A 16,345-nucleotide genomic window follows, 5' to 3' on the forward strand; every position below is an offset into this window, starting at 1 on the left:
AAGGTACAGGATAGTTCTAGAAAATAGGTGGCGCCACACCAGTCACGTGACCTCGATGACGCAACAATACCTAATTTACTCTTTCGGGAAATAAGTTTATCTGAAAATACCACACTAAGCTGTTTTTTGTTTGTTTATTTTGGATATTTGCGCATAGGTACACAAGAGCTGTCTTTGCTAGACGTATCTAATTTTTAATTGATATAGACTAGGAAGAAGATAAATATTCAATAACACCCACCACTAATTCTTGGGCTACTGTAATAATGAGATGTGATAGCCATTCTTACAATGCACCCACTGCATCAACATGAGGAACGTGATTTTAAGACAACGGAACACGAGCCATGGACCCTCGGATTGGCACGCTTTATGAGTATTTCTGTAATGGTTTCGCGGATTGTATCGTTCATTCAAACTTTTGGTGCATTAAGGAAAAAATAAATGCAATATCACCCAAACCTTTTGTGATAGTGGAATTCAACTTCTGAAGTCTCTTAAAAAAACAAAGAAAGTAAAACAAAGAAGTAAAAATGTCAGTAAAATTTCAATACGTTATACAGCCCATAATTGGATCTTCGTCTAAGTTATATGACACATTTATATTGTCCATTTTTTGAGAGTGCGTTATCAAATCAGAAAATATAGGGTTTGAGAGTAGAGTAGTATAAATTTTCCAAGGAGGAACATGGTAATAACATTCTAAACGAGTTGTCGAGATGACAGAAAAGACGATTTTAGACATTCCAGCTCGGAAGGTATTTATTAGGCAACTTACAAAACTTACACTTATTCGGAAACAACAACAGTGTGATGATGAACAAAAGTTATTTAAATGGTACATAAAAATGAAGAACAAAAGTTTTACTGTTGGATTAGTATGGATACAGGGTTTGATTATACAGGTAGGGGCTAGCTCACCGTTTAATATGAACCTAACTTCTAAGTTCTATTTGTAATCTAAGCAAGCCTTGTAGGCCACATGCTATTTCTTATTACTATTAATGATATTACTGTTATTATTAAACATAGCATTGGGCTCTAAGGTAATCTGTATCTCCTTCAAAAATTCATTTTGTTAGTCATCTCTTATCAGTTTTTGTCACTTGATCCAGAGCCCAAACTGTAACTTGTAATAAATTAACCACATAGTGTATACAGATTTTCATTTAATTTACAATTACGAGATATTTGACATTTGGAAAACGCGGTGCATATTTCATTATCTGTGTTTGTAAATCACTAAAATATAATGTTATTATGCAATCATACTAGAAGTATAACAAATTAAAATCTCTGAATATACTTCAGTAAAAAATGTTTGACGAATTTCAGTTAAAGTGACAGAATTTATACGATGTTAGTAATTTCACAGTTAGAAACCAAGTAATTTAATGGTTTCCTTAAGGTAGGAAATATATTGATTTTCTTGCATTATTAAGTTAGATATGGTTCAGGTTCTCAAAGTTGTCATGGTTTTAATTAATTACACATGGGAAGTCTTTATTTATTTATTTTTGAAATGGTAATGGTTAACTGAATAGCCCAGAAAACAAGTACAGGCTTTAGAAACTGACGCAAATATTTTCTTTTCAGGTGAATTACTTCTATGTTAGAATTGTTAACTTCTGGAATACTTTTCATGATAATGTAGTGTGTGTTAATAGTTTGTTGAATGAATGTAGGACTATAAAAAGTTTCATTTAGATAGAATGTTACTGGTTTTTCTTTATTATGGGTGACCTTATTAATAGATTAGCTTTTCCAACATCTTATATGTTCTTTGTTATTATGATTGAAATTAATTTGTAACTATATGGTTGTTGAATAAAAGTTTACTCTTAGAATCTGTCTAAAAAAATTTTTTTTTCATGGAAAATTTTCATTCTAATAATTAAAGGTAACAAATGCTTAAATATGAAAACTATTTTTTGAATCTGGTTTTATTTCATAATAGAAAAACTTACATATTTTCTCTTGTGTGTACAAAATCCATCCTATTATTTAGTAATTTTATCTTGTGTATTTTACTACTATTATTTGTTGTGAGTAGTTTCTGGAAATTTCATTATACTAAGAATATGCAAGCCTTTTGAAGCAACTATTAGTTATGTCAAAAAGTATTACTAATAATTGTACATTTTAATATTTAAATAACATTTAAACATTATACATTTTACTCCAGGTTAACAACCAGCAAGACTCTATACTACTTGATGATGGGTCAGGTGTAGCTGCTGTAAGTGATGTTCAAAAGGCACCTGGAGCAGGAGATTGGATCAAACTTGGTGAGTTTAGCTGAAATTTTAGAAAAACAAACCTTCTAGATGAAGGGACTGTTTATTGTAGGAATAAATATTGGCAAATGTATTTACCCCTGGACTGTGTCGTGTATAATTCTGAGTTTGGAAACCTCAACAGACCTTAAATAATTTTAAGTTTAAATTTAAAAAAGGAACTTGTCTATAATTAATAATCCTTCCTAAATATGTAACTTTCCGACTTTTTCTTTTAAATATGTACATTTGGATACATGATATAATACTGAAGCTTTTTTAAGGTATAATTTGAGGCAATAAATATACTTCAGGAAAAGGCAAAAACAAAATATACAGTTATTGCTGTAAATCATGGAAAACATCAGAATCTAGTTTATTCTGTTTGATTATATAACACAGGACATTCTGTGCTGAATAATTTGTTATCCAGAAAATGCTTAATTCTTTACTGTCTTATATATGTATTTAAATTTATTTTATGTTATATAGATTAAATTATTCCCCAAAATGTATTCATAAATGTTCACAAAAACCAGAATCTAAGTATCAAAGTGTAGAAGAAATGTTCACTGGTTTATAGGACAATACTGTATGGCTCTTGGAGATCTTCAAGATAACTCTGTTATTCCTTCTGTAAGAGCTGTGAAACTAATGAACCTACAGAGTGATGTAGATGTAGAGACACTGTGGATAACTGAAGTGTTAGATTTATGGAGCTATTTGGATCTGTAGCAAGATGTCAGGTACCTTTCTTTCTTAATCTTATCAGAATAAAGTAATAAGTTGATTATTGTGGTTAGTTTTGAATCACTACAGCTATTGTATAATGCTGATGGAATATTTTTTGAAATGCAAGTTGGCTTGATATTTGCAGTGATAATTATGTCTGTTATTGGTCACATTATTTATTAAATGATTATTGTATTTTGTGTGCATAGCATATTTTTGAAAGTTATTAAACCAAAGAGGCCAGTATATTTATTTCAACCCAATATGATAAATATAAAAAAAACCTTCTGAATATTGAGATATCTGCAGTATTGGATTATTGATATTTAATTGTAAGAGATCATCATTACTAAAAATATTTGAGGCATATGTTATTTTAGTTTTAATAAGCTAGTTCCAGTGATTGTTTTAATTTTGACATGAAGTGACAAATTCCACTTTCTTTGATCAGATATTGGACTTGGAACATTACCCAGTGTACTAATTGGCAAGCAACTCGGCTGTAAGCTTGAGGGCTTATATAACCCTAAAAATGTGGAGTTCAGTATCCTGCAGTGGACACAGTAGAGATAGCACATTGTGTAGCTTTGCATTTAACACAAATTTCCTTACATAAATACAATTCAAAACTGCATGTGATAACTTAATATTTCACACACTTAACGTTTTGATGAAATGAGGTATTAAAGATGAGTACATGATACGGTGTATATTTGCCCCGTGGAAATAGGTGGGTCAAAGTGTGTACATTTAAAATTTAATTATACTACTTTCTTATCAATGTAGTTTATGAGTCAAATTTGATATTATTTCAAGTTTTGATTTTTGAAACTGAATCTTAGAATCATGCAACATGGTGGTGCTGTAACTTCTCATTTATTTATTTTTCTATTCCTTTATGAAGGCTTCAGGTCATTCAACCAATTAGAAACATGTACTATATTTAAAATATTACAAAGCTAGAGTAAAAAATTTGAACTTGTCTTTTTTCTTACTAAGATATCACTGTAATTGTTCAACCCCACTCTTTTCTGTCCAATACTCTCCAACATTGCTATTGTACATCTTTATATCTGAACTACATAAATCAGAAGCTTGTTTCATTTTAGAGCTCAAAGCCAAAGTTGGTAATGAAAGCTTGTATTTATGCTAAAGATGTTGTACGAAACAGTAATGGAATTTTAACCTATTTATAGGTTAGTTAGAAAGCCAGGTAAATTATAGTAGTTTTGGGACACTTTTATTTTAGTGGCTGGTGTATTTTTTGTTCTAAAATGTATACTTGAAAGCTGCATGAAAGCTTAATAAGTCACACACCAAAGTGCTAAATTTTATGTATATATGTTTTTAGAAATGTAAGTAAATTGTGAAACTTAACACATTAAAAAAGAAAACAATTAAATAAAACATTTGATACAATTACTCGCTTGTGAAAAACACAATGTACAGTTTGACGTCATGTGAGGTACTCTTGACACTTTGTTTTCCCTAAGCTCTTCGCTTTCCTTCCAGGTGATTTATTGGTTGACATGGTACTGAATGCAGCTCAAAATACAGTTAAAAAGCAATAAAACAAAAGAAACAACATATGAAAAAGTTAGAAACCTGAAACTTTTAAAGCTAAGTAATTGTCTGTTACAATCTGCAGTCATCCTAACAGAAAAACACTTGATTTTATTTCATATTACTGTACACAGAAGAATTCAGTGCAGTTAGTGTCAGGATAGGGAAGATAAGAGATCCAGTATTTTATTAAGAAATTTAATTCTTGTTGGATTTCAGTACATTCAGAGTTATAGTATGTATAGTTTCATGGTTATATGATTGGTTAAACCAGTTTCATGGTCTTTAGTTTAATTTTAATAACTTACAGTTGTCACTATTTACTACCCTAGTTTGTTTAGCAGTGACAGAAGTTGAAATTTCATTGAAAAGTGGTACCCACATTTTGTTTAATCTGTGGGGATTCAGTGAATAATACACTATTAAAAATTTAAACAGTGAATGGCACAACATATCACAACCACTTCTTTTTTGTAGCTATTTACGGAAGCAATAAAACTGTTCAAGGTGGATAGTATAGTTAGTTTCATAAAACAATGGTGAAAAAGGGATTTAGTATTAGGTTTTGTATATTGAAAGTATGTATTCACCAAAATCAACATAAAATTGAAGATGCTTCTTAATCTAAAAGGAAAATCACACTAAATTTTCTTGATTCTGCTTGTTTGCTTCCTCTAATAGATTAAACAATGTAGAGAATTTTTTTGTAAATAAAAAGCATGGTTTAACTACCAACAATAGGTGAAAGCACTTTCTTACACAAACTTTTAATAAGTTAGAAAATCTTGAAAATTACAGGCATGATTTTAAAACCATATTACATAGTTAATAATTTCATGTGATAGACAATGAAACCACTATTTGAATAACTTTATTATCTTTAAGGTCTGAGCTTTGCATTATATGTTCTACATGTTTAAAAATGCAACAAAACAATATAATGTTAAAATCTACAATATACACAGTATGTTTCTTTTCAAAGTTATAATAACCACCACCACTACCCTTTAAATATATATGAACAACAAAGTTGGCCCCAATGGTTTCAAAATAGAGGAATGAAGGTTTCAAAGAATCCAGAATAATTTTTGGTGAAATACCCACTACACTTACAATGTGTTATTTTCTGTTAAGATAAATTTATGTTCTAAGATAAGTATACTACTTTACTGTAGATACATTTATACTGTATTTGACAATTTTTTTAAGAAATAGGACAAGATAATAAACATTCTTATAACTACTTGGACCAAGGATAAACTAAATCTATCCAGTCAAATTTAACATATTATACAATAACACAGTATACAATACAAACAACATACACTGGTTTAAGATGTAGCATTTTACATTTCTTTCAACAGATATAGGAACCTCATTTTTCCAAGTTCTGACAATATTATGTTTCTTGAAAAGAAAATTCATTCATTAAAACAAATAATTGAAAATATGGTTCCCAGTGTATTAACTAAATGTCAAGTACAAAAATATTTTCCTTTAAATTCACATATTACTACAATTGTATCTACACCACTCCTAAGAATTTCACATTCTACATACAACTGAAAGAAAAAAATAATCAACCTATGTACTTATTCTGTTCCAAAAAAACTTTAAATTTAAAGAATATTTAAATGGTTCTTTATATTCAAGCTGAGAGTTAAGAATTATGCATAATTATAAAGTTGTAACCATTTACCCTAATTATGTTTTAACATGTCACAGCACAAAAGTTTCACCAAATAATTTACCAACCAAGACCTATTCTCAATTGAGCCAAACAATCACTCTTTAAAAAAAAAAAAATCACTACAACCAAAGTTTTCATTGAGCATCTTTAAAACATTTATCAAAGAGGCATAATTACAAAAAGAGTTATCAAAACTAATACATACACGCTTTGTATTATTTAAAGAAATTAATTTCTCTTGCCATACAAAGCAAGTAGGCTCTATCAAGTTTAGTTCCTCTGCATTTTTCTTTTAATTATACAAAGTGATCTTTTAAGATATTCAATTACAACAGCATGTTGGCAGGAGAAGAAAAGTTTGATAAACACAAGCTCATTTATTTATAACCTTGAGTATTTATATACAGTTTGTTCCAGCCTCTTATTTGTACATTATTGTGAGAGTGGTTTTAAATAGTACTGTTCATTGCAATATGTAATTCTTTTCCTGATAATAAACAGAAAAATGATTCTGCATTGCTGCTAATGTTTAATAATATAGTTGAAGATCAAGAACAGTGTACTTGCAGTAACTTTTACATGTATTTACAGAAAACTTTGTCAACATTTTTAATAACAAGCTGCCCGTGGGTATCCACTGAAAATATATTTAAACATGAGTTTGTTTCTGGTCTATTCAGTATACAGCGATGCAGGTTTTTATTTTCAATCCTACATACAATATTTAACTCTTTCACTTGGTTTATTCCTTCAATATAAAATTGTTTCTTTTGTAAATACTTGGTTTTTCAATGATTAAAATTTAGTTTGTTACAAAACAATTTATTTGAAAATGTACAAAAAATGCCTTACCCTAGTATTTTCACTGACTATGATAATCTTAGGTGTTTCAGGAAAGAGAAGAGACAACTAAAAGAATTGAGTTCACATATATACATTGATAAACTCCTTTCTGAAAGTGTGAAACTATGGGATAAGCTGAAGATAAAAATATCTTTAAAACCATCAAAAATGGTTAAAAAGTAATAACAATAATTGAAATGTTTTCCAATAAGACCTTTTTCTTTCCATTACTGCTGCCTTGTACCTCCTCTGATGTATAATACAATTAATAAGTAACATTTGTCACCAAACATCATCTTACATCATTGTATTGTCACAAAACAAACTGATGCAAAAGGATTGGATGAAGATGTCTAAAATTCCTATAAGTGCAGTGAAGGTTTTTAAATGTTTAAGTGCATTATCCATTTAAAACCATGACTTTGTTGATGTCCATGTAGTGAATAAAACTAGTACATGATGAACACTATGTTTAAAGAAAACCACCTGAATGGCTTCCTAACAATCAAAAGTAACTTGGATCGGATGCTCGTAGTATAGCATGCTTTACAAATACTAAAAATATTCAGATCACAGTATTGGGTTTCATACAACTTCTAAATTTGTTTACCCACTAAGAAATAGCACATTCATTCTTACGCCCTTCAGCTATTTTTGGTTCTTGTACATGTTCTTTACTTTTGCAAGTCAAATCTTTTATTGCAACTGTGTCTTGTTTTTCTTCTTTGGAATCAGTTGTCTTTTTATTAGTCTTTTCTGAATAAGATGTTGTTACTGAAGAACTTGAGACAGAATCTTCTTCTTCAATAACCCATGAATCTTGTAATTCTTGACCAATAGGGCTATGTAGCTTCAAGACTTGGGGTTTCTGATTTGCTAGCTTTGTTAGAGCTTTGATCTGGTTTCGAAGAGCTAGCATGAAAGGTTTATATCCAATACTAGAAAAAAAAAAAAGGTTTTAATCAGATATTATAACAATAATAATGTTAAAACATGGCAGATATTGATAAATAAAAAACTTAAAAGCCTAACATTTATCCTCACCATTCTGTTTCTATCCAATGCTGTAGTGACCCAAGGCCATCCATAAGTTGTTGAGCTATTCCTTGGGATAACTCGGGCTGTTTGACAGCATTGACAACACGAACTACAGCCATGGCATCACGTAAGAGAATAGATATCAGCAGTGACCAGTCAAGACATCCTGCTTCTAACATTACTTGTAACAAATACCTACAGTAAAAAGTACATGAAAGTGATGGATGTATTATTTCATATACATTGTTATTTATTATGTTTATTACACAACACTGCTTTATATGTATATAGATGAATATCACGTATAAAATGTTTTTAAATAAATCACACGATACTATTTAACATTTCCAGACTAACTAAGTTACGTATTCTTCAAAATTTACAAGTCACCAAACAAGAATGAAAGTAATTGATATATATATGTAAAAAGATTGTCATGGCAATGTTGAAGTTTTCACTTTGAGTTTTATTACGTATTTTTCTTATATAATGTTTTTACAGCTGAATACAATGAAATTCTAGAAGTTCCTGTAATATTATACTAGTTTCTCTTTATTTTAAGCCTTTAGCTCTAACATTGTATAAAACAATCAGTCTGTGGTGTCTTCTCTACCTAAGCTGAACTTCAGATTGTTGAGAGCCCCGGCTAGCAAGCTCCTGGGTAATTGTTTCTAAGTCAGTTGTCATGGAGAAAGAGGCATAGCCATCATCTTCAAAGGTAGAGAAGCTTTCTTCACCCCACATAGAACCACTTTCAGATGTATCTTGTGTTAGAAGACTTTCTGTGTCTATTACAAGATGGGAATTCACTTTATAAAGCAGTAAAAGTTAACCATAATACTACTGTACAGAAAAACTACAGATTTCACTTTTTGGGTACATCTGGTAAACTGATACTCAGTAGAAATATTTATACACTACTACCTAGCTTATTACCAGTGAAAAAATAGCTTTCAATGTGCTAACACTAAGCAACGTACTGATATAATGTTTGATAGATAATGCATGACAATGTGATGTTCCATAGGAAAAAAACCTTAATTCCTGGAGTAGTACAATTATTGTACTACACAGGAAGAATAGTTCTTGGAACAGTACAATTATGGTACTACACAGGACGAATAGTTCCTGGAACAGTACAATTATGGTACTACATAGGAAAACCAGTTCCTGGAGTAGAACAATTATTATGGTGATTGATGTTAAAGAAGGAAACTATTATAAATATTATAATAGTATTAAATATTATACATAACTAAATTCTGAGGTTGTAACACCTAGTATAGCAACACTGTTCATGAAAAGAATTTTCCTGATGTAGAAATACTTGACATTTTTTTACTCAGGAAGGTAATAACATTTCAAATGGAATGATACTTGGTACATGAATTGATTTTGTGGAAGAATGATTTATCTCCTGCCATGTAAATATATGTTAGAAAATCCAATTCTTCTTTGTATTACAAAAAATAAAAGGTCAGCTTTATGAAATAATTGCTTAAGCTTTCAATGCTGCAGACATACAAAATCAACTAATATAATTCAAAAAATTCTAGAGAAATGTATTACCTATAGAACCAGTTATTTTTAGCAGAAACTCTTTATCCAGTGGAGACTAAAATACCTGTTCAATATTTTTCTGTGAGTACTGAAAAAACAATAATCTATTATGACAGACTGAAATAATATGCTAAAAAGTGAAGTTCAAACAATTATTAATGGCTTATTATGCTTTTAATTAGAGTAGTTTGTTATATGGTGACAGAATAGTCTGTTTGATACTAAAAGTACTTAAAACTTGAAGTACCTTTGGCAGACTGTGGAAGCAGCACTGCTTCAATAGTAGGTGATCCAGTTGTATCACAGCCACTAGAACTGACTGGAGTATCCTGAGAACTAACTGGTAGTAAAGATTCTGGCTTAGAAGGTGGACCATCAATACAGTCTGGACTAGGGATGCTGTCCGTATTAGATTGTGGGAGATACATGGTTGGTAGGGGTGTCAGATTTTCTTCGAGTCCACTGTTAACTGTTGCAAAAGCATGCGTAGACAAAAATTCACGATAAAGTTTCCAAAGCCAAGCTGGTTTTAACAAACTAAATATCAGTTTGATATTTCACTTCAAGGTGAGCCATATAAAAACCATTAGTTTACATTCCAGTTGTACAGGAAATCACATTCACACAATGGATAATCTTTCCAATATACATATGTATCCATTATGCTAATACTTAGAAAAGTGTTAAATATATCCTTCAAAGTATTTTTGCAAATACACCTAACAATTGGTTTTTATTTTCCTATGTCAGTTCAGATTTATATTAATTTTTCAAGACATTTTAGACTTCTGTATTACTTTATAAACACTGTTAAGGGGTTAAAAGCATGAATCGGAATGAATCATACCTAAAACGTGTATGAGAGAGAGGTTGATATTAACTAATGAGTTATATCTGAATTATCTTTTCGAAAGAGATCAAAATTACTTAACGGTTAAGTAATGATTAAATACTATGAGGTATGAAGAACTAATAAATCATTAAAGAATATTTGTGAAACATCATATCCAGATGTTTCATTTACTAAATTCTCTCATGAAAAAGCATACTATACTGAAGTAAATACAGGTCATCAAATTACAGTATTTTGTGTAGAAACCAAGACATGGTGTTTGATTTTGAAACATTTAGAGTGGATTTTTTGAAATCAAACTGAAAGAGGGCTATGAATCTGGCATTGTACATGATATACGAGTCACTTATAATAAACAGTTTTTAAAAGCTTTGCTCACAGAAAATACAGCTGTAGAACCCACTCATCTGATTTTTGGAGATACCAAGGTCATTAAAGTAAATCTGTATTCTAAAGTTCTTCCAAATATACCAGTTGTAAAATTTTTCTATTGTACATACCACTCTTTCAAGAAGCCAGTATGTTTTGTTTTATGATGGTATGTTAATTGACAGATGTTTATAAATATAAATAAGGGTCAAACATCTGACCTATAGTCAAGTGAAAAACAAACAAAATTTCCCTTTATTTTATATTGGCCTAAAAACTGTTTTGTTGTACAGATTCATAGCTACTGAAATAGAGTGCATAACCTTCATCATGTCATTATTTGTATCCTAACTCAAACATATACATTTTCACATCACATGATAACAATCCAAATCAGTTGTGCAGGGATTATAACTTTCTGATAGTTACATATACATGATTGACTGACTCCAATGGACAAAATACAAACAAAAAAACATTTATATACATTAGGCAAAATTACATTTCCTATGCACTTATACCAAATAAAATACATGGGTTTTACTACTTTTGTTTTTTAAAACTTATCCCAACATGCCAGTGGTTCATCTACAGATAAATGTTTTAGACAATATAAATGAACTGAAAGCCTGGAAAGATGAAATTTTTTTTATAGATAATATTAAAACAATTTCATAGAAAATTTTAGAAGCTATTACGTATTAAATACAGCTTAATGGTGCATTGTCTATACTATTAAGTTTAATATAGAACCTAAGAAATGAGTCATTTTATTCTTTCTGAGAAGGAAGAAGAATCAAATGTGAGTTATTTCTTACTTTTTATATTAATTTCATCATGCTTGATCTCTAAGATAGCTGGAAATAAAGAACAAGTGAAAGAATGGACAGTACCTGAATTCTTCCTAAGGTTGTTTGTGAGTAAAGAGGAATGAATAAAGGGGAAAGGCCACTGAAATTCATGATGCAGCAATTTGAGTGAAGTGACAAAATCTTCTACCTTGGCTGCTCTTAATCTAAAATAAAATACAGAATTCATTGAACTTGGATTCCTTCAAACCTAAGCTGAAGATTCTGGCATGGGGTGACGTGTCCAGCACTATGAAATATTCTCACAAGTTTACAGTTAACTTAAATGTTACATATTTTTACATGACATTTTTATTTATTGCTTTTAATCACAGCACATTGTTACTAACATTTCCTGGTATAAACTAAACACCATTCAGATTAGTAACTTTAATTATTCTAGTATCAAAATCCATAAATATTTTTATCATTATTTACTTTCACTATCCTACTTTGAAAAACTACCATCACTAAAGCTAAATGTTATGTTTTCAACCTTTTACATAAACTCAAAAAATACTGGTTTGTAATCCGTTATCCTTTTAAAAAATGCATATAGATATAAAAGAACTAAAAGCCTTAATATTATATGTAATGTTTTTTTGCCGTCTTTCATGGAATTCATATTATCAGGGGTAAAATGTACACATTTTTTAAGTATAAAATATATCATAAACCATAAATCTAATAACATTTTACAGTGACTTAAGAGAGCTATAAAAGTTTCTGTATCAGGATCAAAAAATATATTAAAAAAAATTAATTATTAGACAGAAAAAATAATTGAAAAATAATTCATGTGATGGTTTCTATTGTTGGACAAATACTTTTGGATTCTTTGATAAAAAAGAATAATGGAAAGTCAAATCCACTTCACAACTTGAAGTTCCACAGCTGTTATAATCACCATTCATCAATAAGCCTAAGTGTGCAAAAAACATATCAAACAGAAATTCCACTAATGTGCTAATTTCCAATCCCTATTTCTTTGTTGAAACTCAAATTTAATATTCACAGCACTGAACTAATTAATTGGCTAACAATAATAAGCAAACAATGTTCTCTTCAACACACTTTTTTTAACACTGGGAATGGAGAATGTTGCTTTATAATGCATCACAAGATGTAAACTAAAATTATCTTAATGTTGCTCTTTCAATCCTATTGACCCTAATTTTTAATATAATTGAGTTTTGAATTTGCTTTGATTGATTCAATACTGTAACATCTGTACAGTTCTTTGTGGTGGTGTGGCAGATATGTTCCATCCTGTTTTATAAAATTTATAAACCTTAATTTTGCTTGTTTCACCAAAAATAGTTTACAACCCAACAAGGAAGACCTCATGGCAGGAAAAACATAATGGACAAAACAGTGTTACAACAGTTGATAAATAGTAAGCAAAAACATTAAAAATTATGTTTTTATGTTCTGTTTAAAAATATATGGGGACCTCATTTTTACCAAGTGGTTGGCTCCACAGGACTTGAAATATTTGTGTTAGTGCAAACACTGACTAAATCATGCAATGATCACTTTTGGGCTACAACAGCAATATATAATTAGAAATAAATAATAAGTTCAATGTCGTAAAACAAAAATGAGTATAAGATGTATCAGGGAGTAACAAAAATCTATAAAAAGGTGATTCAAAATTCAATTTATACAAAGCAAATTGTTGAATAAAGATGTCTAAAGACAAATATGTAAAAGATGGGTTTAAGTGAGAAATAACATTTTTATCAAGGAAATATTACAGAAGATAGGATTGGGTGAAAAATACTGAAATGGTATCTTATGAGTACTGCACAGAGAAAGCAGAGAGATGTTGTTAATTGTGAAATACAAAACTGGATAAACAGATTTGAAATATTAGTAGATGTACCCATACAATGCATGGTAAGAGGTTTATGAAAATTTTTTTCAAAATTATGCCAGTGGCAGTTTAAAAATCGAAATTACATAAGAATAAAATTACTCATGTCCACTGGGCTTGATTATTTAAATAACATTTTATTTTCTATTATTATCAAAACACAATAAGTAACATGTGCCTAAAAAAAAGCTCATTAAATATAAGTGTTTATGTTAAAACTATGTACAAAGAATGTGTGAAAAAAGAAATCCCTCAAAGGATTAATGGGATTTTAGAATAAAAATGGCATCCTCTTGACACATCTTGAATCATTCCTAGATAATTAGACCTAGGAGGAGTTAAGAGGACAAACAAATAAATTTCTCTCGAATTATAGCAGGATGATTTTTAATTTACATCAGTATTACATAAAGAATAAAACACTAAGCTGATTAAGTCATAAATAATCTAAAAATTTTGGCTCAAACCTTTCTTTCCTTAGAAATGAAATCAACTGAAAGTCTAGATAAGCAGCAAGATATCCCAGTTCACAAAGATGACCAGCTAACAAAAGTTTCCGAGCATGCCGATTCAAAATGGTGTCTATAAAAAAGTCCTCGGCTGAACCAGTGTCTTTTGCTATAGAACTTATCCTTCAAGAAGACAAATAATAAAATAGTGAATGAGAACACAATAAACATAATTGCTGTAGGTTTTAGTAAGACTAGTAACGGCTATCTAAATTAAACTGTAATAATTTGCAACCACAGATTTCAGGTTAAGAGTTACTGAAAATCAATTAAGGCTGCATGTCAAACTAATACTGTGACTTATAAAAACATAGTTCTTAAAAATAGATTTACTTCTAAAATATCTATCTTCGGTATACGAAACAATAATTAAACTGTAAGACAACTAATTTATATAGAGTCAAAGTTGACAACCTCTTTGGAGGTATAAGTTGTGGATCACTGTGACTTTGACTAAATTCTTTGTGGTATCCAACACTGGCTGCTTCATGAGTTGGAGCTCGGGACATTTTTGAAGCTGAAACATTGCTGTAAGCACGAGAGCGCCCAACTGGTAATGTACCCAGAACTAATGATAAATCTTCAGCTGTTGGGCTTACAGGGGGTGTATGATGGGGGAAACTATATTTGGTGGATGGCACTATAGACAGAGATGTTCTGGGAGGAGATTCCACATCAGATGGTGCTAAAAGTGAAAATGTACGTAATCAATCGTCGACAGATTTCATAACAGGTATAAAAACAAATATAAAATGACTAACCATACTCAACCAAACTCATTTAAAAAAAAAAAAATAAGTGATTGAAAAACTGCATAAATGTTCTTATTATTCAGCCAGCAGACTAGATGGCTTTCATCTTCTCTTATATATTTATAAGCTTAGATTCTATGAAATAAAGTCTATTATTTCAAATAGGCAAGATATAGCATAATATTGTTATTCAAATAAAATTCAGAAAACACACTATGAGTTTCTAGTGTAAATAAAAAAATTCTTACAGTTGTAGAATAAAACGTTTTTATTATTACAGATACTAAACATATCCATAATTTTAAACAGTTTAAGTAGATTAAATCAATTCTGGTATTGTTCAATAACAGACTAGATAATCATCTTAGCAAAAAAGTTTGTTTTATTAAAAGAATTAAGTTTTGTAAATCACTGAAAGCATTATTGTTAAATCACTCCTTTGTTATAGCAACAGTAAATAGATAAGTGTATCACATGAAGAAGCTTACCTATTGCACGAAGAAATCTCACTAGCTCTTTGGAAAGCTGGAACAGAGAAAGAAGCATTAAGACTGAAATTTTAGCTATGTAAAACAACATTCTGTTATCACGCATCCAGATCTGAAGTTATTATTTCTTTAAACCTGTAAAAAGATTCTAGTGTGACAAATGGTTAATGTAAAGAAAAATCTGTTATAAAATATAAAGTCTACTGAATGGAAATAGCAAATGTTATGGTCAGATCCTGAATTTCAGCTTAACTTATTGTTTCTTTGTACGGAAATACCTAAAATGCTTGATTTTTGATGAGAGTTTGATAAAGTTCATTGAAATGTTGTTGTAATTGCTGCTTTGTACTACTAGTATAGTATGCTTGACAAGACCTACACCTGTAACTACAAATGACCAATGAGCATTCTCTATCCTATCTTTAACCCTGAACAGTTCTTCACCTGAAGTTACTGCAAAAAATGATGAGAAGTAAAACTCGTGAGAAACAAGAACCAACTAGTTTTTAATGTTTATATCAAAATGATTTGACAGTTAACCAACATAATGCATTCCACTATTTGTATGTTGATCTGTTTTCTCTTGTTCACAGATTCTGACATGGACTTCTTAAACAAGTTAAACAAAGCATTCATTTTACAAATAAGTCTTCTTCATATTGGTTTCTTCTGGCTTTCAAAAAGCAGAAGCAGAATTTGCAATTTCATAAGCTCTAATAATTAAGATAGTTAAAAAATTTTGTTTAACCCTTTCCATACAGGTCGTGGGTGAAAGGCCATGTCATCATGTTTGTTGACTCGCATTCAAAATTTTATTGAACTACTATTTCATGAATTTATGTCAATAACTTTGGTACCAAACTTAGATTATAATTCAAATTTTAGTACTATACATAACTCAATTTCTTAATTTAAAAGTAAATATAAAGAAAACACATACATCGTGTT

At 29.9% G+C, this 16,345-nt stretch overlaps 2 protein-coding genes across 4 annotated transcripts in view; one reads left to right on the plus strand and one right to left on the minus strand.

Moving 5' to 3' along the window:
* The first annotated feature begins 641 nt into the window (after positions 1–641).
* LOC106461327 lies at positions 642–8,363 on the plus strand. Of its 3 annotated transcripts, none has more exons than XM_013921145.2 (4): positions 642–758; positions 2,186–2,288; positions 2,860–3,022; positions 8,175–8,363. In XM_013921145.2, the coding sequence occupies exons 1-3, from the start codon at positions 720–722 to the stop codon at positions 3,009–3,011; spliced, it is 294 nt and encodes a 97-aa protein (XP_013776599.1). In that variant the 5' UTR covers positions 642–719; the 3' UTR covers positions 3,012–3,022; positions 8,175–8,363. The 3 variants fall into 3 exon arrangements, with proteins under 3 accessions (XP_013776599.1, XP_013776597.1, XP_013776596.1); XM_013921143.2 differs by lacking the exon at positions 8,175–8,363 and adding an exon at positions 3,460–4,663 and having other exon boundaries at positions 651–905; XM_013921142.2 differs by having other exon boundaries at positions 654–905.
* The window catches only part of LOC106461321 (RAB6A-GEF complex partner protein 1-like), a 63,971-nt gene continuing 52,952 nt past the window's right edge, over positions 5,327–16,345 (minus strand). The window contains exons 25-33 of the mRNA XM_022388189.1: positions 15,777–15,850; positions 15,398–15,434; positions 14,572–14,842; positions 14,116–14,280; positions 11,818–11,939; positions 9,950–10,171; positions 8,756–8,930; positions 8,149–8,337; positions 5,327–8,042 (exon numbers count right to left, since the gene is read on the minus strand). Of these exons, the coding sequence (XP_022243897.1) occupies positions 7,718–8,042; positions 8,149–8,337; positions 8,756–8,930; positions 9,950–10,171; positions 11,818–11,939; positions 14,116–14,280; positions 14,572–14,842; positions 15,398–15,434; positions 15,777–15,850 (1,580 nt within the window). The 3' untranslated portion in view covers positions 5,327–7,717. The remainder of the gene's footprint in view (positions 8,043–8,148; positions 8,338–8,755; positions 8,931–9,949; positions 10,172–11,817; positions 11,940–14,115; positions 14,281–14,571; positions 14,843–15,397; positions 15,435–15,776; positions 15,851–16,345) is intronic.

Source organism: Limulus polyphemus, unplaced genomic scaffold (genome assembly GCF_000517525.1).
Source record: "Limulus polyphemus unplaced genomic scaffold, Limulus_polyphemus-2.1.2 Scaffold934, whole genome shotgun sequence".
Taxonomy (NCBI): domain Eukaryota; kingdom Metazoa; phylum Arthropoda; class Merostomata; order Xiphosura; family Limulidae; genus Limulus; species Limulus polyphemus.

Bases quoted from the DNA above. Each gene is read 5' to 3' on its own strand.
- LOC106461327 (XM_013921143.2), top strand. From the start codon at position 720: ATGACAGAAAAGACGATTTTAGACATTCCAGCTCGGAAGGTATTTATT. The intron at 906-2,185 runs GTAGGGGCTAGC...ATTTTACTCCAG, and splicing joins TACAGGGTTTGATTATACAG to GTTAACAACCAGCAAGACTC. The intron at 2,289-2,859 runs GTGAGTTTAGCT...ACTGGTTTATAG, and splicing joins AGGAGATTGGATCAAACTTG to GACAATACTGTATGGCTCTT.